The sequence below is a fragment of the Emydura macquarii genome, unplaced genomic scaffold, assembly GCF_026122565.2.
Source record: "Emydura macquarii macquarii isolate MOO-44397 ecotype Brisbane River unplaced genomic scaffold, CSIRO-AGI_Emac_v2 contig_3692, whole genome shotgun sequence".
Lineage (NCBI taxonomy): Eukaryota > Metazoa > Chordata > Testudines > Chelidae > Emydura > Emydura macquarii.
Window position 1 is genome coordinate 12256892 of NW_027133829.1, and position 26530 is coordinate 12283421.

A 26530-nucleotide genomic window follows, 5' to 3' on the forward strand; every position below is an offset into this window, starting at 1 on the left:
AGAGCGGCCGACCTGTCTCCCGCCGACACACGAGTCCGACTCCGGTTCGCTCGCTGGCCGCGCGGTTCCTCCCACGGCCCGAGCAGCCCGGTCGCCCCGCCAGGCTGACACCCGCTGCCCGCTCCCGGGCTGGCTGCCCCCGCGCCGCAGCTGCCTGCGGTCACCGGCGGGCGCTGCCCTGCCTCCGTGTCTGTCTCCCAGCCGGTGCCTGTGGCACGCACCGACCGACCCCGCCGCCGGCCGGACCCGCCGCGCGCCCCCGCCCCAGCTCACCGTCCTCGTAGTTCTTGAGGTAATAGTCGGGGCCGGGCCCGCCGCGGCTCTTGGCCGGGTTCTTCAGGTTCTGGAACTGCAGGAAATCGGTTCTCTTGCCCGCGAAGCGCAGGAAGGCGGGAGCCAGGCCCCGGGCCAGGGTCACCAGGCGCCTGGAGCTGGGAAGGAGACAGAGAGGCGCTGAGGGGGGACCTGGCCTGGCCTGGGGAACCCCGGACCCAGCCACCGCCTGCGGAGCAGCCTCCCCGGGTCACGGAGGATCCGACCAACCCCGTGTCCGCTTGGCGCTGCCGCAGGACGCAAGGCCGAGCCGGGTCCCAGCCCCCGGATAAGCCGGGAGTGGGGGGCGGCGGGCTACGAGCGGTGCAGCTCCGGGAGCAGGATCGGGCCAGCCGCGCTCCTGAGCAGGAGACGCCGGAGGGGGAAGCCCCGGGGACCGGCTCCCGCCAGGATACCACACCGAGCCCGGGGCTCGGGGGAGCCGCCCGCGTCTCAGTCGGGCTTGTAAAGACCTTCCGGCTGCTCCCGCTCGGCTGCAAATCCACCTGGGGAGGCCGCTGCGGGCCGGAAACCACCCGAAGAGCGGGGCGCTGCCCTGCCCTGCCGGGGCGAGCTGATACCTACCCGCTGCGCCCGGCCCGGCCGCCTCGGAAAAGGTCGGGGCACCCACCCGCTTCCCCGGGTAACGGGCAACTGTCCCCTGGAGGCGGCCCCGGGAGGCGCCGCGGCTGCGCTAGCTCGCAGGGGTCCCATCCCCGGGCAGGGTGCGCCCCGAGCGGCAGCCGGCTCGGCCCAGGGACTCTCCCCTCGCCCTGGCGCGGGGGCTCCGGAGGGAACCTCGTCTCCGCGCTTCGCCTCTCGGCCGCTGCCAGTCCCGGGCCGCCGCCCGCGCCCTCCTCCAAGGAGCAAAACGCGAGATACTTTTCCGAGGAAATCCGGGGGCCGCGTGCGCCCGGAGCGGGATCCGCCAGTGGGGCGGTGCGCCGGAGCCAGGCCCTGCTTCCCCAGACGCACTCCCCACCGCTGGTTCGCCTTGCTAGCTCTTCGTGTAAACGGGAACTGTAACGACGCCTGGGCGCGACCCGAGCAGGTCCAGAGGCAGAGACACCCGCTCCCCCGCAGACCTCGGCCTGGCTCCCCCCGAGAAGGGGGGTACCCCCGGGCGGTGCTGCCTCCTCCGGGCCGCTGCAAGTCCACATTCTTTGAGCGCGCGAGGTGCAGGCACCGCATGGGTCGGAGGGAGGATTTTGCCCTCGGTACCAGGAGCTGCCCGCACAGAGCCCCGGGACCTGAACCCACTCCCGCCCGAGGGGGCTCGGCGAGCGGCTCGGCGGGCACCGACAGCCCGTCGCCTGGCGGGGCTCCCTGGGCTGGCTGGGCCCCGGGCGGAGGCTGATTGCGAGGAGCGGGAAGCCCGACATTTTTCCAGGCACCGCCGATAAGTTTCTGAAATGCCTGCTCCATTGCAAACATGTGCATCCTAATGGAAACCATGGCTCGGCTTCCTCCGCCACCGCAGGCGCCGTCCGCAGCAGAGATCCCGGCCGGGGCTCCGCGCGCCGGGCCGGGGCTCCGGACCCTCCGCCTGGCTTCTCTCGGGGACTGCGCGCGCAGGAGCGGGCGGACGAGCGGGCGCGCAGGGCGCTCCTGCCTTACCTTAGGAAGTCGAGCCAGCCATCGTGCATGACGGAGGGGTCCAGCTGCAGCGAGAGGAAGTTCGCGCTGGTCACCCGCACGGGGCTCTTGGTGTTCACATCCAGCAGGATCAGCGTCCGTCCCTTCACACCCTGCGCTTTGTCTGCGGGGAACGCTCTCCGGTCCCCGGCCTGGGAGGACAGGGAGAGATGCGCCATCAGCGCCAGCCACGGCGCCATCAGGCCGAGGAGCCCCGGGGGGCAGGAGCTGGGGCAGGGCATGCTGCGCGCAGAGCCCCCTAATTAACGGCTCGTTCTGCAGGGGTTCGCCGGTGGCTAATTGTCCTTATCTAAAGCGTGGGGCGCGCGGCCTTTTTTTTTTTTTTTTTTTTTTTTTTTTTTTTTTTTTTTTTTGTGTGTGTGTGTGTGCAATGTTTTGGTGCTGGTGGAGGGGAACTCACGCCCCTGACCAGCCTTTCCAGCCGCCGGTGCCAAGACGCCTCGTTAACCGGCACCGCCCCTTTAAGAGATGCAGGCTGCGGACATGTTTAACTTCTTCAAGGTAAGGGACGGCTCCTGGGTTAACCCGCTCCGCGCCGAACCCAGGCACGCCGCGAGTTGCGGATGTTGTGTGTTTAATTTGCATGGCTTGGGAAACACTCGAGGTAACGTTTTCGCGGAGCTCGACCCGGGAGAGCGGGGCCCACGCCGCATTCTTGCTAAACTAATGACACACTGGTTATTAATGCGTGTGCAGGGTCCCGGGCGGGGGTGCGCGCAGGTCGCGGCACCACGAAGGTGAAGGGACGCCCCTCGCCACTGGGCGCCTGCTGCCCTCGCTGTGAGTGTGCTTCCGCCTCCCTTACTGCCTCTGTACATTCAGGCTGCGCCACGGGCGCGTCCTGGTGCAGATATCTGTGCAAAGTGAACGTCTTGTGCACGGGCATTGTCTGCATGAAAGTAACACACGCACCGACCGTGTCTGTGGGCACACAACTAGTCATGCCAGAGGGCAGTACACCCACCGTGCAGCCAAGGAACAGGACAAAACCTACCTGATCCATCACAACACGTCAACACAAGGCAACGCGTCACTATTGGGGGTTACACACACACACACACACACACAGGATCTCCAGGGGATCACTGAGCTGAGACCCAGGCTGAATGAATCCAACGAGTCGTTTGGGACGATTCATTCCTCTGGGGTTCTCAGCTCCATCGATTCGGAGGCCGGAGGAGACCCGTGCGCTCACCTTTCCCCTTACACAACTCAGGAGAAGCATTGGGCCCGTGGACTCCTGCCTGGAGCCCAGTCACTGGTGGCTAAGCTGGAAGCGAGCTTTGCCCAGTCTGGCTGTAAAGCCCCCAGCGATGGAGACAGTATTACCACACGGCAAATGTAGCAGCAGATGAAAATAACAGGCCTGGCTGACACCGCCCGGAATGCCTCGCATTGCAGGGGTCGCTGCCCGGCCCACCCCCGCTCGCATTTCGAAGGCGCCCTTTTGATTTGCTTCATATTTTGGAAATACGCCCCAAGCCTCGTGAGAAATGTTCCCTCTCCTCCGTGAGGGAACGCAGACACGGCCCCAGGAGTCCTCGCCCGCAGCCTTGGCGGGGTACATGGAGCAGACTGGGAAGCCTGCGGGGAAGGGGAGGAGACACTTCGCTAGCCCGAATTACAGTCTACACTGTACGGGTCAGCGCGCCCCGAGCCTCGCTGCCCTCAGTGTCCGGCTCCTTTCTCACACCTCGGCTCTCGCTGGGTTTGAGACTAGCTCAGGATAAACCCCGGCAGAACACGAATACAACGCGTAAACGCAACCCAGGCTGGCACCTGTGGCTCCCGCCAGCCTTTCTCTCACCCTGATAGGTTAGACCGCTGCGAACTGGCCTCGCCAGGTGCGGCTGCGTGTTGCTGGGTTCGCTATAGGATTAGCTCCGCAGTGTGGACGCGGCTTGAGCGCCTTCGCTGTAACCCGGGCAGCCCTAGGCGAGACCACCGTGCACCTCATGCAGGCCATGCGGTCACTGTCCAACCCACGGCCACACGTGGGCTATCTCCAGCCCCTGAACACACTGGGCCTCGTCTCGGCGGGGCCCGTACAGCTCACAGCACCAGCGAGGGGCTCCGGGCTCCCGTTGTCCGACGGGCTGGGCTGGGGTGAGTCTGCGGGGCTGGTGTGTTTGTTCGGGCCGGGCGGAGGCCAGGCGAGGTAAGTAGCGCTGGGAATCGGGTCCCTGTTGTAGTGTCACTGCCCAGGTGTGTCAATGTCCAGCTGCTGTTACCAAACCGGACAGAGTCTCTCTGCGCCGGGCCAGGCAGGATGCTCTGGGGCTGGGTTTATTCCGTACTCCGTGTGTCAAGAGGCGGGAGGTGCTGGCGGCGCGGACCCGTGTGCAGTGCGGGGACCAAGGCGAAAACTCGCTGCAGCCGGACTGCACCGGGATCGTGGGGCCCGATTCTCGCTTAGCGCCGCCGCTGCTGCTTCTGGAGCGAAGGGGCTGAGTTAACGGGGTCGGGGGGCCGGCTGCCATCCGAGTCTGCGAGGCACGCGGGGTTCCCAGGCTCACACCGCGCCCTCGCCACCCCGGCGGGGTCCCTGCGCGCAGCGCCGAGGGCTGAGAGCGCCGGGGCCCAGCAAGCCCCGCATCTGCGCCAGGGCAGAGCCCAGCGCTCCCCCGCAGCAGCTACAGCGGCCAGCAGCACCCGCGGCACAGCAAGCGCCAGGCGGAGCCCAGGGCAGGGGCTGGCCGGGCCCTACCCGCGCCGCTTCGCTTCCTGCCTGCCGGGCGGAGCTCACGCCTGGCACCAGCGCCCGCGGTCGGGCTGCGGCTTCGCGCGCCAGGATCCTCGCCTCGCCCGCAGCACGTGCTGCGCGAATGGGGCCGGGGCGGCACGAGCCAGGAGCCCGCCCGGCCCAGCTGCAGCGCGAACAAGGCCTCCAAGCCCGCCGGGCTCTCCCTGCCCCGGGCTCCACGCAGCCCTGCCTGGCCTGTGCGGGTGGCTATGGACCGAGACCCTGCCGGGCCCGTGCACAGAGCGCGGCTGTGACCAGGCGCCCGCGGGCCGGGCGCGGCGGGAGCTCGGTGCACGGATTGCCCGGCTCGCCGGCTCCAGGCTCTCCGGGGCTGGTCCGAGCCTGAAGTGTCAGCGCCGAGCAGGGCCCCCGGCGCCATCTGCCGGCCATGCTCCGCAGCACAGCCCTGCGCGGCCAGGCACGGGGCAGAGACCGGCCGGCCTGGCGCAGCTCAGCGCCTGCAGCCGCAGGGGGCCGGGCCGAGCCGGGCCCTGTAGCCCTCAACCCAAGGAAGCAGCTGCCGTCCTGTCCTCCGAGATCGCCCCGGCTCCGGGAGGACGTTGGGCCAGGAGACCTCTAGTGCCTCCGGCTAAAGCTGGTTTGGGCCCGGGGCTTCCTGCTGCAGGACCTAAGACTCGGCCCCATCCAACCTCGGCCAAGGCACAGCCGGCCCGGCCTGACAGGGACCACGGCACGCCAGCCACGCGGGGCCCACGGGAGCGCGGCGGGACAGACACGGAGCGTCCTGCAGACTCTCTGCGCCCGGGCTGCAGTCGCCAGGCCCTGCCTTATCGCCTGCACGTCACCGCACCGACCTCCCCGGTGCTGCTCCTCGCGGGGGATCCGGGCCCGGGCAGAGCACAGCCTGGCTCCCTGCCGGGACACAGCTGAGAGCGGCCCGGGCAGCGGTGCCTGGTGAGCTCAGACCCTTCCCGCAGGGGAACAAATCCCGGCGAGACGCGCCCGCGATCCCCCTGGAGCAGGACTGAGCCAGGCGAACCTGTCCCCGGGGTGCCCCCTCCCTCCTGGGGCGGGGCCGGGCACAACCCCCCGGCCCCGAGTGGGGGACTGTGGCACTGGCTGCTCGGACAGCGCCGCGCACGGGCCGCCTCCCGTCAGTCCGCGTCCCCCCGAGCCGCTCACGGCTCTTCTCAGCGGCCGCGCCAAGGCCCGGGGGCTGGCGTGTGACCGGAGCCGGGTGACAGCCGCCGGGACCGGCCCCATCCCGGAGCACGGGGCTCCCCCGCCTCCCAGGGTAGCGCCGGGGTCGGCTCGGGGAGAAATGGCCAGTGGCCCGGCAGCGCACAGGCCCGGCTCGGCAGGGCTCGGCCCTCGGCCGCGGCGCCCCGCGGGGTCCCTGGAGCTGTCGGGTGAGAGCCCTGGCAAAGCGACCCCGCGGATGGCAAGGGCCGGCCTGGCCCCGGCCCGGACCCTGCAGCAGGGAGATGGTTTCCCAGCGGCCTGGCACCGGGCAGCCCCGGCTCCGCTAGACGGGCGAGGCGAGCCCGGGGTGGACAGAGGGACCGACCCGCACCGCCTGCACCACGTCTAGTGCGCTCGGCGCTGCCCCGGGCAGCTCAGGCCGGGACGCTGCAGCCGCCGTGCGCAGGGCCGGGGGCCGAGAGGGGCTGTGCAGGGAGTCCCCGCCGCCTTTCCTCTGCCGTTACGGGCCGGGGAGCACCGCGGGGGGCTGCCAGGACACAGCCCCGGCGCCGAGCGCGGAGTTGTCCGTGCTACGAGGGGGAGCAGAGCGCCCGCTGCAGCCCCGTCCTGCGCGCCCCCCCCCGAAGGCAGGAAGGGGTCCCCGCTCTGCCCGGGGGGGAGGTGGCCCAGCCTGCCGCCTTGAGACTCCAGCTGGGGACTGGCAAAGTGCCGCTAACCACAAAACACGCGCCCCTGCCCAGCCGGCCTCGCGACGCGCCTGCTCCGCTCCTGCCTTCACCCAGCGGGGTCCGAAATAACGTTCACATGCGCCGGCGGGCGGGCCTGGGGAGACATCGTGGCCTCGCCGAAGTCATCTGCCAGACTCCCCTGGATTTCAGCAGCGGCAGGATGTGACCCACGGCGCGGAGCCCCGAGCCAGGGGAGAGGCTCCCTGACCGAGGGCCAGCCTGCAGTGCTGTGCCGAGGGGCTGGCCCAGGCACCAGGGAGAGAAGGCCCATGCCCGACTAGACCCTGCCTTGCAGCTCCTGTCCAGAGCCAGGCCCCAGGAAGGCCGCTGGCTGGACAGACAGACCCCGGGTCGTCAGCAGGGAGCAAAACCCTTGGAACAAAGGCCACCAAGATAGGACAAGGAGCAGCCCCTGAGGGAGCAGCTGTGCTGTGCTAAGGCAGGGCTCCGGCTGGCCCTGGGCTGGGCTGCTGACCCAGCCTCATTCTTCTCACAGCACTGCACAGCAGACAGTTGAGCGGGGCAGGGTCCGGTCCAGTCCAGTCCCGACCCACTGCCATCAGTCCAGTCCCGCGCCATCACCGGTTTTACTCCACCCGTCAGACTGTGCGTGCAGGTGTGTCTAGCAGTCTGTTGCCATCAGGAGGGCTGGGATTTCATCCAGGTCAGTGTGAGACTTGCCTGAGATTCTGTTCAAAGAGCCCAAACACGCAGGTATTTATTGTTCGTTGAATGAGGGGCTGGGCGAGGAAGCCGGGGGGGTCGGGAGAGGCGAGGGAGTCAGAGGCAGAAAGCGCCACGGGGACCAGCGGGAATTTTTAAAATTCTGCTTTAGCAAGATCCTTTTCGGCTCCTAGGCCCAGGTCCTGCAACTGCCACTGGAGACTCCTGCTCCTGGTGCGAGCCCAAAGATCTGGGCCTAGGTGCCTCTTTGTGCTTCTCCACTGGATTTTCCTTACATGCAGTTCCCCAGACAGCAGGGCCTCACACTCCCTGCACTGCTGGGCGTAAGGAGCAGGGGGGCTATTGGTTCTGGCAGGGGAGGTTTGGACCATGTGTCCAGCCCACACTGCTGTCCCCTGGGCCCACCAATACGGTTTCCAGTTAGTCTGCAGGTTTGTTCAGGCAGCGCCTTGTGTTTTCTTTCTGATAAACGGACGGGGTTGTGTTTGTGGCCGGCTGGATAGGAAATCAAATCACTTCGGACCTTAATTCAGCCTCCTCCGCGCCTGGCAGAATGCATTTCACGCAGCCGGGGGCTGCTCTGTCAATGGATCTGAACACTGGCCCCTCCTAGTGCAGTGTTTGTTGTTCCCCTTAAAGAGAAACTGGAGTTAAATGTGCCCTGTTTAAAACCTGATCCCTACCCCTACTACAGAGAACTCTGCGGTTGAAGGAGTGTTCACTCGCCAGTTTCATTCTGCACTTCACTCCCCCCGTCCAACAAAGAGAAATGAGTCAAATTCACTTTAGTCTCCAGAAAATGTCACTTTTGGCTTCATTATGCTGAGTTAATGGGGACAGAAACACTACACAGGGCAGCTTCATTCCCAACACACACTGTTCATTGACACTGAAGACGGCATGACAATATTTCCATTAATATTCCATTTGCAAAGTTTTTAAAACACAGTGAACTTCACTTCTGGGCCCGTCCCTTCAAACGCTTTCAACATAACAATACATGGAAATTATTTCTATAAATCAAACGTTAAACATTAGCTGGTGCGAATGATCTGGCCATGACAGGCACCCTGGAGCCCCCATCCACTATCAGGATATGTTTAATAAACCGCTCCAAAAGCAAACGTCCCCCGAGTGGCCATGAATCGTACCTGTCCAGACAAGGGTGAAAGATGGAGCCACCATCGCACCTTTCATGCCAACCAAGGAACTGATCCAAAACCCGCTGAAGTCAATGGGAATTGTTCCACTGACTTCAGTCTTTCCTTTGCATTGCTATAATATTCTTGATCTCACTCTCCCTGGATGGGAATGCTCTGCAGTGAACTGCTGGCTTCACTCATGCACACAGTCCTTAGTCACACAAAAACCTCCCTAAACCCAGAAGCACAAGCTGTGGGAAGCAGGCTCCTGTCTTTTTGTCTCCAGTAGCCCAGGGCAATCCAAGAGCAGCGAGAGGGCCCACTGCCCAGCGCCACAATTATGCCCTATTAGCAAATGGCAGATAATAGCGAACTCAGACACTGCAGCCTTTGGGGCGGGTGGGCTCAGGCCCAGCTTTGGTTTGTGGGGAGATGAGATTTACACAAAGCAGACGATGCAAGAGAGCGCTGCACAGTATAAAATAACCGTCACAGGCACATGGGCTCCGGCCCCACAGGAGTCTGGAGAGCAGCACAGCCGCCCTTTTGATAAAGGCCTCTCACATCTCGGCTCTGCTTCAGATACTGTTTCAAACACGCTGATGAAGCCATTTGGCTAGTTTAAGATAAACAGCGAATACTGCAAGAAGTGTCTCTTCTTATTTCTCGTCTCAGTTCTATACAAGCCAGGCAGGGGGAATCCAGGGAAACAGGGCTGGGGACGTGGCTCCAGACGATACAGCCGAGCATTTCACTGGGTTCTTCAATGAAACCGAGTTCAAATTAATTGCAGCAGTGTGTACTGACGGAAATGTCTCTGAGCAGAACCTGATCACGCAGCAAGCAGCTCACCAAAGCCAAGAGGGAACAAAGGAAGCCGCTTGAAGGAGACCAGCAGTAGCTTTGCTAAGTACCATCAGCCTCAACATCGCCCACACATGTCCGTAGCTGACCTCTACCAGGGCAACCAGCGCAGTGAGGACAGGGCCAGTTCCCCACCGGGCAGCCTGCACTCCTGCTGCCTCACCTTGAGAGGCTCTTTTGCTCTCTCAAAACTTCCCTGTAGCCAGGAGATTAATTGTCAAGGCAGTTTTCAAAGAACCTATTACCCTAGTATCCTGCGGCAGGGAACAACGCTTTCCCTTGGTCCCAGTGCTGGAGCCAGCCACAGGAGGCTGCAGGGGTCCACAGCTGGACCGGTTGAGAGATGGGCGCCTGGTTTGTACAATAGGTGAGGTCACAGCACCGTGCAACGTGTGTACGAGGACAAATCAGAGATGGAAAATACCTGTCACTCCATGAAATAGGAGCAGGAAATGTAACAACGGGAATAGCCATGAAACAATTCAGCTAATACAGAAAAATATCTGCAAACATTCCAAGGGCGAAAGGAACCTAGGAGCAGGAAAGGCTGAAAGTGGTCAGCAAAGACTCTGCGGTGCTTGGAGACCGCCGGGAGGGGTGCCATCCAGCAGTCCAAGTAACACAGAAACAAGAATACATCACACGCCAATGCAATTTTGGGCGGCACAGAGACCTAGTTTGATGGGGCAGGCAGGAGACAGGTCCCCTCTACCTGGTTAGCGTGTGACTAAACCTGGGCACCGCTGGTACATTTTTGTAAAGCTCTTAGGTGATGTAGCAACCTACGTCCCGTTTTCAAAAGCGACTTGGCTCCCAACTGACTTTGAACATGGGACTTAGGAAGTCAAGTCAGATGTGTGGATTTGAAAATGTTACCCCTCATTGCCAGAAAGAAACAGAACTGCCGGTGGTATCTGGTGCCCAAATAAGTCGTGGGTTGGCAGACAGCCATTGCATACCCCTCCCTCCACCGAAGGTGATCATTTTGTAAAATGAACTACCAGGACAATCTACAATGAAGGGCAGAATGAGAGAAAATAATATTTAGCCTCTGGCCCCTTTTACTCTTCCGCCTTAGTCCTACTTGCCTGCCTGCCAATCGGGCACATTTTTACAGACGTGGATTATTCTGAAATGGAATTTTCTCAAAACTGGTCTCCACTTCTTGAGCGCAGGCCAGGGCCGCAGCGGGCACAGGACATGGTGCTGCTGGGGCCACCACCACCACCACCAGCAGCAGCAGCAGCAGCAGCAAACAGGCAAAAGAGCAGCCGGTGACATCTCAGCTGTGAGGCTAGTTTGCAGGGCTGAGGGAGAAGGCAACAGGGGGACTATTCACTTACCTGTCACAGACTCCAGTTTCCCAGACTAACAGCCAGAAGGGGAGGGACGCCGTCTGCTCAGCTGCCTGCCCTGTCTTGCTGGTGATGTCCTCAGGCAGCAATCCTACCTCTCTGCAATCAAGTGAAGACTGGGGCTGCAGAAATGGCAACTTCCATCTAAAACTGAACCATTTCCATTTTTAAATATTAGGGGTTTATTATGAAAAAAAAGGTTGGGAAGATGACGTTGACTCTTATAGGTGCCAGGAGCGGTCAGCAGGCTGCATAAACATAAGAAGGGCTGTACTGGGTCAGACCAATGGTCCATCTAGCCCAGTGTCCTGTCTGCCCACAGTGGCCATGCCAGATGCGTCGGAGGCAATGAACAGACCAGGCACTCATCAGTGATCTATCCGCACCCAGCTTCTGGCAAACAGGCGAGGGACGCTCTGAGCACGGTTTTGCATCCCTGCCCATCCTGGCTAATAGCCATTGATGGCTAGCCTCCGGGAACTTACCTAGTTCTGTTTTGAACCCTGCTATAGTTCTGGCCTTCACAACACCCTCTGGCAAAGAGTTCCACAGGTGACTGTGCATTGTGTGACGAAATACTGCCTTCAGTTCATTTTAAACCTGCTGCCTATTCATTTCATTGGGTGACCCCCTAGTTCTTGTGTTATGAGAAGGAGTAACTAACACTTCCTTATTCACTTTCTCCAACCAGTCAGGATTTTATAGCCCTACCTCACACCCCTCTTAATCATCAACTTTCCAAACTGAAAAGTCCGTCTTTTTACTCTCTCCGCATACGCAAGCTGTTCATCCCCACAATTGTTGTTGCCCTTCTCCAATTCCAATGTATCTTCTTTGAGCTGGGGTGACCAGATCTGCATGCAGTGTTCAAGGTGGGGCGTACCATGGATTTATATAGTGGCATTTTGATACTTTCTGTCTCACTATCCATCCCCTTCCTCGCAGTCTGTCAGCTTTTCTGACTGCCGCTGCACACTGAACAGCTGGTTTCAGAGACGGCATCGGCAGCACCAAAAGGCAGTTCTGGTTTTGAACTTGTAAAGCCAGACTGGGGCTGGAATCCACATGGGAGCAAGGGGCTGAGGAGCTGGAGGCGTAGATGCCTCACCAGAGAAGACAGACCAAAGGCCTGATTCTCTTCTCCAGCGGTGCACTGAGGTGCCGCCTCTCAGAGCCTCCTGCGACCCCCACCCTCTGTGCATTGTGAAGGGCCGGGCCGGCACCCCCTCCAGGCCAGGGGGTGAGGCCATCTTGCCCGAGCCAGCACCAGGCTGCAGGGATGGAACGAAAGAGGCGGGCACCGTGTGGCAGGTAAGTTGAGAGGGAGCGGAGCCCGGCCTCAATGAGCCACAGAAAGGCTCCTCCTCCCCTCAGGAGGAGGTAAGTGGTGTGGCCCCCACCCCTGGGCAGGTACAGACCCTCCCTTCCAAGGGGGAGCTGGGGGGCAGCACCGTCTGGTGGGAGCCGAGGACCCCTCCTGCCCTGCGCAGGGGCGAGTCCTGGGAGAGGGGGTGCAAATGTAGGTTTGGCCCCCAGGTGCCAGAGACCCACGGTACGCCACTGCTCATCTCGCTTCTATTGGATTTACACTGGTGTCATTCCACAGACTTTGGCAATTACAATTACTCCTGATTTAAGTTGTGCATGAGGCCCAAAGGCTGCATGTCTCTGCTCTGACACAGTGTCCAGTACAAGTTCCTGAAGGAAGAAAGGGCAGTAAGAATCTCTCTTGGCATCAGCTTTGTCAGGAAAATGAGCAGTCGTTTACTGTTGTTTTAATGTTCTTGGGAAAGATTCTAGCCAGCAGCTACATGAATTTATGCCCACTGAAGTCCTGGCCCCCTGTCCTCAGCCATGGTGAAAGTGTTATTTTGTTTTTATATTATGATAATTACTTTTGAAAGCCTGGCTCATTTTTACTCTTTATGCCTGTAAATATTTAGTCCATGGCTTCGTTAGACTTGTAAATACATTTCTCTTTTTGTTCTCCCTTTACCCTGTACTTGCTGGTTTTAATCTTCAAGGCAGTCATTGAGAAAAGAGAGTGGGGGAGGGGAGATAGCGTGTATCTAGAGTCAATCCAGAACACATTAAACATTTTCCCAACATCCCCAGACAAACTATCCTCGGACTCCCTATAAACCATTTAACATGTGTCACATCCCCTCACCTGCTGTTCTGTCTGCATGCAGATTGTAAGCTGTTTGGGGCATGGACTTTTGGGGAGAGGGAGCACGTGTGTGTTTGCAAAATGACGCTCCTTTCAGTCACTGTATAACAAATAATCGTACACCCTGCTCCCGCAAACACTTACACACTCAGCTTTGCTACCCCAAGTACTTCCATTGCTTTAGTAAAGACACTGCCTATGGAACGCTCAGGGTGGTAAAGTTACGCATGTGCATTTCTGAGTCTCTGAAGGCTATAAAGACGAGGGGACCTATTTAAGAGGCTCCAAATGGAGGCTGGTGGGGTGTTACTAGTAGGAGCTAATTAGGGGGAATGCAGGATGAATATATATGGACGTTGACAGTGAGAAGTATCGGCCTGGACTCGTCTCTAAAGAGAAATAGGGGAAGCTTTGCTGGTTGGGACATTTAAAACTAGACTGAAAGAAAAATTACTAAGCCTGTACAGCAACTGGAGTTCTTCAAGATGTGTTGTCCATATGCACATTCCACGGATGGTGCGCACGCACCTCCTGTGCCAGAGATCAGCGTCTTTGGGCCAGCAGTTTCTGTACAGTGTGCATGCACTCTCCAGCCCCTGTGCTCCCAGCGAGGGGGTGCACGGGCACAGCCTGCCTACCACCGTTCAGTTCCTTCTCAGCACAGAGCCCCAGGCAGAGAGTGCTTCAGAGCCCACACATGCTGCCCATATATGTCACAGTTCAGGCTAGGGTGACCAGATTTTATAGGGACAGTCGCAATATTCGGGGCTTTGTCTTATATAGGCACCTATTACCCCCCATTTTTCACATTTGCTATCTGCGTCACCCTATTTGAGGGCAACAGCACTTGTCTTTCCTGTCAGTGGTCAAGCAAGGGCACCCACTCACAGCTGGAAACTCCCCAGCTGTTGCCTTTGGGGGTGCAGACCCACTCCTCTTCTGACCAGATTAAGATTAAGACCAGGATTAAGATTAGGTGCCCAAACGCACCTGCTTGTTTTCTCTTCAGAGATGGTTCACCGTAAGTGCCCCCAGTTCAAGATACTTCACAGCTCTCTTTATGTAAGCCTCGTTTACTCTTAAGGTAAAATCACTACAGAGAAAACATTAAAAACCAACAAAAGAACCTACACGCACGCTAATACGCTTACCGGAGATCACCCCACCTCTACCACAGGTCTAGCAGGAGCAGTCCTTCAACAACCCACCCAAGGGATTTCCTTGTGGTTTCCAGGTCATCCGCAGCTTCAACTCAGAACAAGCACCAGTCTTACCGTGCCTCAGTGGGCCCAGTCTTTCCAAGCCTTCCCTAAGGGATAGGCCCTCTGTGGCCCACATGTTCTCTCCATTTGCTGGAACAGGAAGGAGGCTATTTACCCAAAAATCCTTTCTTTGTCTGCTGGTCACTGGAGAACCCAGTCTGAGCTAGTATATGTGAACCTTTCGAGGGGGTGGCTGCAAAAGGGCTGATAGTCAGAGGAAGTACATTAACATCCCCCTCCTCCTAGACGAGTTACGTACAATTCCACAAGAACACATCCACAATATGTTTTTAATGCAGTGGACCCAAAGGTATTAAACCTAGTTCAGTAACTTAATTCAGTAAAGCTTATCTTACATCCGTAAGGTTTGCTGAGGACATTGCAGGGTATTGCGTGTCTATCACAGAGGGGATGGAAGGGCTGGTTGTGGAACGTGCATTCAGACGGCACATCTGAAAAAGCTTCAGTGACACAACGTGGTAAGTCACATCTCATTCTCCTTTGAGTGTTTGTCCATGTTGCCATCTCACTGATGGTGCCTCCCAAGCAGTAGTTCTGTTAAGAAGATGGGAGTTGGGAGCACTTAGGAAAGCAGTGCATGAAGAATTGCTTTACCAAATGCAGCAGACCTGGAGGCCTGTCAGGGCACGGTGCATCATGAACATGTGAACTGATGCCCAAGTGGCTGCTTTTCAACTACCTGATATTGGCACGGTTCACAATGCTGCTGCAGCTTGTGCGCTAGTGGAGTGAGTTCTGCTTGCAGATGGTGGATCTACTTTGCCCACCCCATAGTAGGTTCTAACGCAGTCAAAAATCCAGTTCAATAATCTCTAGGACAGGGGTGGCCAGCGAAGAGCCCCAAGGAGCCACATTTACCTTACCCAGCTTGTCAATACTGTCTGGGATTTGGGTGCCTGAGGTTTCGGGCAGAATACAAGCAGGTGTATTTGTTGATTCAGATGGAATTCGGTCACTACCTTGGGGAGGAATTTAGGTGTGTTCTCCTGGATACTTTGTCCCGGTGGAACACCCTGTACAGCGGGTCACTCTTGTGGCAGATGTTATAGCAATCAACAATGCCGTTTCCATTGACAGGTGTAGCAGGGAAGAGGATGGCATAGATTTGAAGGGTGATCACTGAGGGCTCAGAGTATGAGGTTTAAAGCCCATGAGAGAGTGGTTCCTTGATAGGAAGGAACACTTGAATTAGTCCCTTCAAGAACCTAATTGCCATTGGCTGAGAAGATCACGTGTTCTCCACTGCCGAGTGGTGAGCTGACATCACGCTCAAGTGCACTTGGACAGAGCTGAGGGACATGTTCTTTCTTTTCTGTTCAAGTAAGTAGTTAAGAATCTGCAAAATCAAAGAGCGATGGGGGATTATTCATTTTTGGTGGCACCAGTGGGAAAATCTCATCCATTTTGCCAAGTAGGTTTGTCTTGTTGATTCTTTTCTACTGCTTAATAGAACTTCAAAAACTTTAACCAACTCAGAGAACTGGTACATAAGGTCCTCTGGGAAGAAAATCTAAGGAATAGAGGAGTTCAGGAGAGCTGGCAGTTTCTCAGTATTAAAGGCACAAGTGCAAACTACCCTGATGAGAAGGAAGGATTATGACGCTGGCAGACCAGGTGCCAAGGTCCCCATGTCTCAGCTGAACACTGACAGACACATAGGTGAGCTAGACTGATCCCAGCCATGTGTTAGTGTTGTTAAAATAGGAATTAGAATGATAAGAATGTGCTTAGTGTTTAGACTTTATGAAATGTGTGTGAGTTGCTGCATGCATTAATCACACTTATAACATTTGTATCCCAGAGTGTAAGGTCATATTTGAGCAGTTGTATTGTGAGCCTCTGTGACTGTGTACATCACCAGACCGAAGAGAGACATTAATTAGTGTGAAATGCTGATCATCAACAGAACGTGCTACATCCTTCCCAACAGGAAAGGTCCACTGACACCAGATGTGGGACACTAAAGCGGACAACAGATTTTATTGTTCTGCTCTTTTCCATGACAACGAGTCATGCAAGTGCATTCCTTTCATTAGCTGAGTTTGCAGCTCAGAGCGCATGGCAGGAGGGAGATAAAACACCTAGCAAAAAGGAAACTTATCTTTACGCTCCTTGGACTAAGGGGGAAAGGGTTTTCTATGCATAGGCAAGAAATCCCCAGCTGTTTCGCCTGGGTAAACCCTCATAGACATATAGAGTTTGCTTAGTAGAGAGGCTTCTATTACTTTTTCAACTTAAGCTTGTAACTCATTTGTGAATATGTTTATCTGCTTTAACCTGGTAAATACTTCTCTGGTTTCCTTCTCCTATTTAATAAATCTTTATATAGTTTATTACAGGATTGGCTAAAAGCGTTGTCTTTGGTGTGAGATCTAAGGTGCAACTGACCTGGGGTAAGTGACTGGACCTCTGGGTCTGGGAGTAACCTGAATAAAGTTGTGATTCTTGGTATAAGGAACCATATATCACACAGGCAGGCTCACCTGGGTGGTGAGACATATCGGAGTTCCCAAGGAAACTGTCTGAGAAAAGTGGAAACGTGGACAAATTGCTAAGGAGGAGTACAAAAGCATAGCCCAAGCATGCAATGACAAAACTGGAACGGCTAAGGCACAAAATAAGTTACACCTAGGAAGGGACATAAAAGGCACTACATTTCTATGATTCTGTGAACTTCCCAAAGAGGGGAGAAGGATTCTTTGACCATGGGATATGGTTCCAGGAAGAAGGATTGCTAGGAAGAGATGGGATCCACCTAACAAAGAGAGGGAAGAACATCTTCGCAGACAGGCTGGCTAACCTAGTGAGGAGGGCTTTAAACTAGGTTTGCCGGGGGATGGGGACCTAAATCCGGAGGTAAGTGGGGAAGCGGGACACCAGGAGAAAGTGCAAGGAGAAAGGTACAACAGGGGAGTCCTCCTGATTCATACTGAGAAAGTCGGGCAATCGACTAGTTACCTTAGGTGCCTGTACATGAACACAAGAAGCCTGGGAAACAAGGATTGGAAGTCCTGGCACAGTCAAGGAACTATGATATGATTGGAATAACTGAGACTTGGTGGGGTAACTCACAGGACTGGAGCATTGTCATGGATGGGTATAAACTGCTCAGGAAGGACAGGCAGGGGCGAAAGGGTGGAGGAGTTGCACTGTGTGTAAGAGAGCACTATGACTGCTCTGAGCTCCAGTATGAAACTGAAGAAAAGCCTGTTGAGAATCTCTGGGTTAAGTTTAGAGGCAAGAGCAACAAGGATGATGTCGTGGTGGGTGTCTGTTATAGACCACTGGACCAGGAGGGTGAGATAGTTTTCTGAAGAAAGCTCCATCTAACAGAAGTTTCCAGATCACAGGCCCTGGTTCTCATGGGGGACTTCAATCCCCCTGACATCTGCTGGGAGAGCAATATAGCAAAGCACAGACAATCCAGGAAGTTTCTGGAGAGTGTTGGGGACAACTTCCTAGTGCAAGTGCTGGAGCAACCAACTAGGGGCCATGCTCCTCTTGACCTGCTGCTCACAAACAGGGAAGAATTGGTAGGGGAAGTAGAAGTGGGTGGTAACTTGGGCAGCAGTGATCAGGAGATGGTCGAGTTCAGGATCCTGACAAAAGGAAGAAAGGAGAACAGCAGGATATGGATCATGGACTTCAGAAAAGCAGACTGACTTCCTCAGGGAGCTGATAGGCAGGATCCCCTGGGAGGCTAATATGAGGGAGAAAGGAGTCCAAGAGAGCTGGCTGTATTTTAAAGAAACCTTATTGAGGGCGCAGGAGAAAACCATCCCGATGTGCAGAAAGAACAGCAAATATGGTAGGCGTCCAGCTTGGCTTAATAAAGAAATCTTTGGTGAACTTAAACACAAAAAGGAAGCTCACAAGAAGTGGAAGCTTGGTCAGATGACTAGGAAGGAGTATAAAAATACTGCTGAAGCATGCAGGGGTGACATCAGGAAGGCCAAATCACAACTGGAGTTGCAGCTAGCAAGGGACGTGAAGAGGAACAAGAAGGGTTTCTACAGGTACGTTAGTAACAAGAAGGTGGTCAGGGAAAGTGTGGGCCCCTTACAGAATGTGGGAGGAAACCTACTGACAGAGGATGTGGAGAAAGCTGAGGTACTCAATGCCTTTTTTGCCTCTGTCTTCACAGACAAGATCAGCTCCCAGACTGCTGTACTGGGTGGCACAGAATGGGAAGGAGGCGAACATCCCACAGTGCTGAAGGAACAGGTCCAAGACTATTTGGAAATATTGGACATATACAAGTCCATGGGGCCAGATGCAATGCACCCGAGGGTGCTGAGGGAGTTGGCTGAGGTGATTTCAGAGCCATTGGCCATTATCTTTGAAAGCTCGTGGCAACAGGGGGAGGTCCCTGACGACTGGAAAAAAGCAAATATAGTGCCCATCTTCAAAAAAGGGAGGAAAGAGGATCCAGGGAACTACAGACCGGTCAGCCTCACCTCAATCCCTGGAAAAATCATGGAGCAGGTCCTCAAGGAATCCATTTTAAGGCACTTGGAAGAGAGGAAGGTGATCAGGAACAGTCAACACAGATTCACCAAGGGAAAGTCATGCCTGACCAACCTGATTGCTTTCTATGAAGAGGTGACTGGCTCTGTGGATGTAGGGAAGCCGGTGGATGTGATATACCTTGACTTTAGCAAAGCTTTTGATACTGTCTCTCACAGTATTCTTATCAGCAAGTTAAAGAAGTATGGGTTGGATGAATGGATTATAAAACGGATAGAGAACTGGCTAGAGCATAGGGCTCAATGAGTAGTGATCAATGGCTCCACGTCTAGCTGGCAACCGGTCACAAGTGGAGTGCCCCAGGGGTTGGTGCTGGGGCCGGTTTTGTTCAACATCTTCATTAATGATCTGGAGGATGGGGTGGATTGCACCCTCAGCAAGTTTGCGGATGACACTAAGCTGGGGGGAGTGGTAGATACCCTGGAAGGTAGGGATGGGATACAGAAGGACCTAAACAAACTGGAGATTGGGCCAAAAGAAATCTAATGAGGTTCAACAAAGACAAGTGCAGAGTCCTGCACATAGGACTAAAGAATCCCATGCACAGCTACAGACTGGGGACCGACGGGGTAGGCAGCAGCTCTGCAGAAAAGGACCTGGGGGTAACAGTGGATAAAAAGCTGGATATGAGTCAGCAGTGTGCCCTGGTTGCCAAGAAGGCTAATGGCATATTGGGCTGCATTAGGAGGGGCATTGCCAGCAGATCGCAGGAAGTGATTATTCCCCTCTATTCGGCATTGGTGAGGCCGCATCTGGAGTATTGCATCCAGTTTTGGGCCCCCCACTACAAAAAGGATGTGGACAAATTGGAGAGAGTCCAGCGGAGGGCAACAAAAATGATTAGGGGGCTGGAGCACAGGAATTATGAGGAGAGGCTGAGGGAACTGGGCTTGTTTAGTCTGCAGAAGAGAAGAATGAGGGGGATTTGGTAGCAGCCTTTAACTACCTGAAGGGGGTTCCAGGGAGGATGGAGCTAGGCTGTTCTCAGTGGTGGCAGATGACAGAACAAGGAGCAATGGTCTCAAGTTGCAGTGGGGGAGGTCTAGGTTGAATATTAGGAATAATTTTGTCACTAGGAGGGTGGTGAAGCAGTGGAATGGGTTACTAGGGAGGTGGTGGAATCTCCATCTTTAGAGGTTTTTAAGGCCCAGCTTGACAAAGACCTGGCTGGGATGGTTTAGTTGGGGTTGGTCCTGCTTTGAGCAGGGGGTTGGACTAGATACCTCCTGAGGTCCCTTCCAACCCTCATCTTCTATGATTCTATGATGCCTGCTCTATCGATAACATCCATCCAATCACAATGCTTTGAGATGCGTGACACCAGGTTCAGGTGAAGGATCCGTCCCTGGTTCTCAGACTGTAGACTCTGTGGGAGCAGAAGTAAGGTTTTGGGTTGGAATAGTGACAGGTTCAGAAGGTCTGTGAAGCAGAACTGTCTGGGTCACTCTGCAGCTATGAAGCTTAGTTTGGCTGAGCCCTGTTTGAGATTGTGAAGTACTGTGAGACTCAGTGGGGTTGGGAGGCAGGGGTAAGTATATAGCAGGTCTCCTGATCATGGTATCAGGAACACATCTGCCAGGGACCCCAGATTCATCCTTCCCCTTGAGCAGAATTTTGGGCACTTGTAGCTGCATTGAGTGGTGAAAGCTCCATTTTGGGATTGCCCCAGTCCATGAAGACGTCTGCCAGAATCTTGTTCTTTGATTGTCCACTCATGATTTGGAAGGAAGTGCCTGGTGAGTTCAGAGCGTTCTGCGGCCCAGGTAAGTATACCGCTGCTAGGCAAACTCAATATTTGAGGCAACATCCCAGAGCCTGACGGCATACTGGCTTAGTGGGGATGGCCTGGCACCACCTTATTTGTTGATAGAGAACACGGTAGATGTGTTGTTGGTTCTGATCTGCACTGACTGCTCCTCTATTCGGTGGAGAAAGGACTTGCAGGCATTCTGTACAGCTGAGTTCTAAAAGATTCATTTGCATTCTCCTCTCCCCTGGGAACATGGGCTTGTATCATCAATTTGCCCTTGTCGGTACCCCATTCCAGCAAGGACGCGTCTGAGACAACGGTCTTGGGCCATAGGGGTGCCTGGAAGTTGGCCCTTCTGCAGGCATTCACTGGGTTCTTCCACCATTCTGGTGAATATGGGACCATGACTGGGAGGATGAGAGGCATACCCAGGTGATGTTTGCAGAGTGTGTAAACCAGCTTCAACCTACCCTGCATGCAATGGAGGTGAAGTGTGGCATGCAGCATCACAAGGATGCAAAAGGCCATATGACCTAGAAGGGCGAATCACGATCCTATATCGGCATGTGGGGTTCCCTCTGTAGCGGCCGGGAGGTGTGGCCTCCCTCAGAGACGGACAGTGAGGAAGGGCCAATCCCTCGCTGCATGAACAACGAAGTGGGTTTCTGCCCACGAACGCTTATGCCCAAAGAAACGTGTTAGTCTTTAAGGTGCCACAGGACTCTCGCTGTTACTGTACACGTGAGACTCTGGTAGGAGTGCCCTGACCTGAACGAAGGGTAGTGTGGCTTCTGTAAATGCTATCCTCTGAGTGGGAGAGAGGGTTGACTTGGGGACATTCGGCAGTAGCCCCAGCTCTCTGAACATTGTGCCTCTATCTGGGCCTTGGAATATCCCCTGATCAACCGTCATCCAGGTACAGGAACACCTGAACCCATAGTCGTCAGAGGAATGCAGTGACTACAGCCATGGATTTTGTGACTACCCTGGGAACTCTAGCCAAGCCGACGGGAAGGACTGTGAATTGGTAATGAGTGTGGCTGGGATTACGTCCTGCAAGTCAAGAGCGGTGTACCAGTCCCCCTGCCTCAGAGGTGTCCGGTGTGAATGGGAGATCCAGGTCTCCGAACTGGCTCTCCCTTGTCAGGGAGTCCACAGGTGCTGGACTCAATGTGCCCCTCAGTGGGCCCAGAGTTGACGGTGCCACCTCCGACAGAATTAGGGCCTGGAGTCCCCATACAGCGTGTACTCCGCTGGCGTCCTTCGATCTCACCGTGGGGAAGTGCCCTGCATCTATTTTCTTGTACCTCTTGTGGGCACTGGCTAGTGGGAGTGGTGCCGGGATGAATCTGGTGCCTGAAGGGAGCGGTTCTCCGAGTCCTTAGGTGCCATCGGCTCCCTTATTGAGGACAGTGTGCTCCGCCCCGAGGAGCTGGGATCCAGGTGGCCCGCTGGTTGGAGCCTGAGGAGGTGCTTTAGCCTCACCCGCCTCTCCTTCTTTGCCCTAAGGCTAAAGTCTCTGCAGACTTTGCACCTGTCCGTTTGGTGTGAGTCTCTCAGGCACGTTACACGGGAGTCCTGTGGGTTGCCCTGGGGCATAGATTTATGGCAGGACCCACACAGCTTAAATCCCTGAGATCGGGGCACGCCCAGTTCCCCGGCAAGGGGCAGGAAAAACGTGGGGGGAGAACCCCCAAATTAAACTTACCTACTAACTAATCTAACTATTTCAATTAATCTAATTGTTTTAACTATTCACAGATGACTGATAAAGACCTCCAGGGGATCGCGTGCCGAAGCAAGAGAAAGAGAAGCGCCAATGACCGTCACGCGTGGTAAGAGACGGTGAGTCAGCAGGGCCCCTATACAGCGCCATGGTGGCGCGACTCCAGGGGTGCCTGTCTTGACCCAAGGGATACGGCTAGGGGAAATTTGTTCTGACGACTGTGCACACGGCACGCACACACCTACTTGGAATTGACATGAGCGAGCACGCGAAGAAGAAAACAGGATTACTTACCAGCTTCGAGATGTGTTGGCAGAAAGAAGGAACTGAGGGGCCATAGGGTTGGCAGCACCTCATATATGTGTGCGCGGGCTTCCAGGGGGCACCAGAGCCAACCCTCCGGGGTCTGCTGAGGGGAAAAAGGTTCCGGGAACCATGCATGGAGGCGTGCACTCACCTATAGTGGAATGGACATGAGCAATCACTCGAAGGAGAACAGAGAACTGCCTGCACACAGATGGAGAGCACTCTTCAGTGACAATATTATTACAACTACTAGAAAACGTACTGTGAGGAACAAGACTTCATTAGCAAGAACGTTACCCACATACTAAGGCACCCCACCTTTTCCCAGTCCATAGCGCTGCAGACGTAACCCAGTTCATTCGGGCACCTCCGCCCTTTCTCAGTCTGACGGGCTCCAGCAGAAAGGCTCCTACCATTACCCACTTCACACTCAAGGGCTCAGGATCACCTATACCCAATTCCTAGGGCTTAGGGGTGAAACTAACCTGGTCAATTTACGTACCCGCGCCCTCTCCCAATCTGTAGGACTCTGGATGTATTCTCGAGCAGGTTTCCAGGACCTTTTACCAGTGAGAGAGCCTTACACAGGGATATCCTTAACCTCTACTTATTCACATTTACCAGACATAACACACACGCGCGAAGCATCCAATGCTGTGCTCACCAATCCTGATCAGGCAGGCGGACTTTCCTTGTTGGCCAGGCAAGATCAGTCTCGTCTGGGTTCTGGTTGCTGCACGTCACAGTCATGCAGAGGATCTTAGCAGCTCTGATCCTGGGCTGCGTTTTGGGGGTGAATTCTTCTTCTTTCAGGGCTTTCCAGCTTATTATTCTTCTTGTTCCCCAGCCGAGCTCCCTTTTGGACCCCAGTTTTATAGTGAAACTTGAGTCCAGTCCTGCTTAGCAACACCTTAGCCAATCATTTTACTAAAATATTACAAAATATTTCTGTGACCAATCATACCCGACCACCTTAACTGATTTAAACATTGCATACTTCGTTATGCAACAGAGAGAAACAATCAAAGAACCGGACAGAAATCATTCAGATAAATGAGAGAGAAGGGGGCACCATAAAGACAAAACACTAAGAAGTGTAGATTTTACAACCACAACTATTGATAGCATTCTGGCTGGCAAGGAATCACTTCTCAAATAATGTTTGCTTTAAACATCTTAAGATCTGTTTCTTTATCTGGTGGTGGTGGGTACTATTAGGACAGTTGCACCTTCTTAACAGCCCGATATTACATTGTCAGTGTAATTTCAGGAATGTGAAGATGTGACTACAGGCTTCTTAGCTTATGGCTGCTGTCTCTCCTAATATGGATGCTGCTGCTTAGCCAAAAAACCAAGGCCTCGACCTTACAAGGAAGGACTAGATAACCTAGGAGGACTTTTTCATCTCTATTATTGAGATATCTAACCTAGGGATTTCTATAGCACCAATCATTGTAATAGCTAGGTGCTGAAAACACCTACTGCAGTTCAGATCCATATGGCCATGAAAGTGCAGAAAAGAGAAATATTTTCAAGATCCTGTCTTGTTAATTTTTTTGCTGGCAAGATCCTATCCAGTAAGTCTCAGTGGTGATGGGTGTCCTAGAAATACGACAGGGAGAAGATTCAGCGTGGTTGAGGAAGTATTGCCTGAATGCAATGACCTGTGAGAGAAGTATTCACATCACACCCATAGCTATAGGATTTGATCCCACCACAACGGCCTCATCATGGGTAGATTCCTGTGCTCAGGCAGAACTCCAAGCGGGTTTCCGTGCTAGGTGCAGGACTGGGCCATGAATGTATAACGTGGGAATTCCCTTCGTACTTTCTGCAGGACTTAGCGGTATTTCCTTCCTCTCCCTCCACTTCTCTTTTTGTTGAATCACTGGTTATAGGAATTTGGGGCAAGTTAAATACACAGCTATGCAGGCAATTGCATCCATAGACTGTCTGGAAATGTGGCCCTTTATGTTCCACACTACAGACACTATTGGGAGGGAGGGAGGAGGGGGTGGGTACATTTGTTGTTACAGCTATTTGCTTTTGACTGTGTGCAAAAGCTTGATTTATACAGTAATTGTTCGCCTGTATTTAGTATCACCATGGGTCACTGATTACACAGTTAAATCTGCAGCAATTAGTTAAACCTTCCTCCCGTTAGCTTCCCTGTCAGAATGGGCTGCCCTCAGTCATGACTGAAAATCCTTGGAAAACAGATGGAAACAGAGTGAGACACTTGCTGTACCTGCGCCGGAGAGACCACTGGTTATTTGGACTAACGGCTGTATGTAGGCAGCACCCCAGGACTCCAGCGCGCTTTGCAAACATACAGTAAGATATTGTCCTTCTCCACGCAGCTTACAGCATAACCACGAGAGTGGCCCAGATGGAACAAAAAAGGCACACTGCAGTTTGTAAACAATGTTCTCCTGCCTGGGGGTCTTTAGTTCAACCTGCCCCAGAAGGTAGCAGAATGTCCCCCCTTCCCAGCAGTTGTGTCACATGCTCTTCAAAGGAGTCTGCCCCCCCCCTCCCCCCCAGCGTTACAAAGGGTAACAAAAAGGAAACACAAACAAATTTGATTTACTTGCACATGCTTTCCAGGAGAGGCAACTAGCCCAGCTCCCTACAGCTGTCATAAAAGCATCCTGATCAGTTAATAACTGAGACTGGTTAATAATGAAATTGCACAGGGCTTTAATATCATGTGCTGCAAAAGACCACATTAAAGAGGCATTTGCAGCTCGAGAGCCTCAGTCTGAGTATCACGGCTTTAGATACTCCCTTTACTTCCCAACATGCTTTGCCAGAAGGTAGAACATAGCTGCCATAGTGGACTACAGTCCCCAGCCTGCCTTGCTTACGCGTTCCTGACAGAACCACTAGGGACAAGGCTGCCTGATCCCTCCTCATGAGGGACTACTGGGAGGGGAGTTCCAACCCACCCTGCTCATGAAATTCTGGCTTCAGGCCCTAAAGCCAGGGTAAGCAGAATGAGCTTCTTTACAAACCCCAGCCACTTCCTCACTCCCACTGAAGGTGCCTCTGTCCTAGGTGGATTTTTGTAGGCAAACCTAGAACAGGACGGCGGTGACCCAGGAGGGTTCAAAGCACCTGTACACCTCACAACACCTGGATACCAATAGTTAAGGGGCAAGGCATAAGAGTTGGAACAGATCAGCAATAGAAGGCAGGCAAAAGAAGTGGGATTTAAAGCAGAGATTTGAAGGGGCAACTGAGGAATCCTGGAGTATGGGAACAGTGTCACCAGTGGGGAAAGGAATCAAGGACAAGGAAACCAGAGTGAAAGACGCAAGAGGAGTTATAAGAGGAAAGGGGGGCTGGGATCAGGTGCCTAGATATTTTGGAAGTGGTGACTCTAGAAAGGCCTACCAGATGGGATATTGCCAGGGCAGAATTCTGTGCAGAGCTTTAAAGGTGAGGACAATACCCCTAGGACTTTTTCTTGACCAATTTGGCATGTGTTAAAGTATAACTCGCTTTGTCTTGTCTACAGTTTCAGAAGGTATTAAATAGGCTGAGCTATTAAACACCACCTAGCAATACACCTTCCAGTCCTAGGGTGCATCTTCTCTGGGAAAAGAGACATGGTTTTACCACGTATCAGCTAACACAGGATAACTAAAACGGGATAAAATCCTAGTAAAGGCAAAGCAGCGTGTAGTTTTCATACATGTTAGCAGGGTGAGTAAACTAACTTGTGAAAATTACAAGCCACTTTCTCTTTACTAGGATATGACCTTGTGTTAAACAACATACGGTAAAAACACACCTTTTCTTCCACTGAAGACAAGACCGTAATCTAGACGAAGCAGATGGGAGTGGAGGGTGTCCAACACCTTGAAGGAAGCGGTTACAATCTCCACAGATCAAACACTATTCCCCTTTCGGATCTCTCTGACTTTGGGAGTAGAGATTCCAGCTCCTGTTGATAACACTTTTCAATCCTCTCTCTCAGGCTGCTCAAAACCAAATGCCAGCACGTGACCTGGTCCTAATATTCAGTCCTTGTTTATTTTGCTAGAAGCAGCATCACTCAAACCGTCCCACTGGCTGCTGAAGCAGACGCCTGATGTATCTGTTGTACCGAAGTGTA

The 26530-nt window shown here is 54.5% G+C and overlaps 1 protein-coding gene across 1 annotated transcript in view; it reads right to left on the reverse strand.

Moving 5' to 3' along the window:
• HPSE2 (heparanase 2 (inactive)) overlaps window positions 1-2273 on the reverse strand; it is a 245150-nt gene extending 242877 nt beyond the window's left edge. The window contains exons 1-2 of the mRNA XM_067537226.1: window positions 1930-2273; window positions 274-431 (exon numbers count right to left, since the gene is read on the reverse strand). Of these exons, the coding sequence (XP_067393327.1) occupies window positions 274-431; window positions 1930-2189 (418 nt within the window). The 5' untranslated portion in view covers window positions 2190-2273. The remainder of the gene's footprint in view (window positions 1-273; window positions 432-1929) is intronic.
• Between the last annotated feature and the right edge of the window lie 24257 nt (window positions 2274-26530).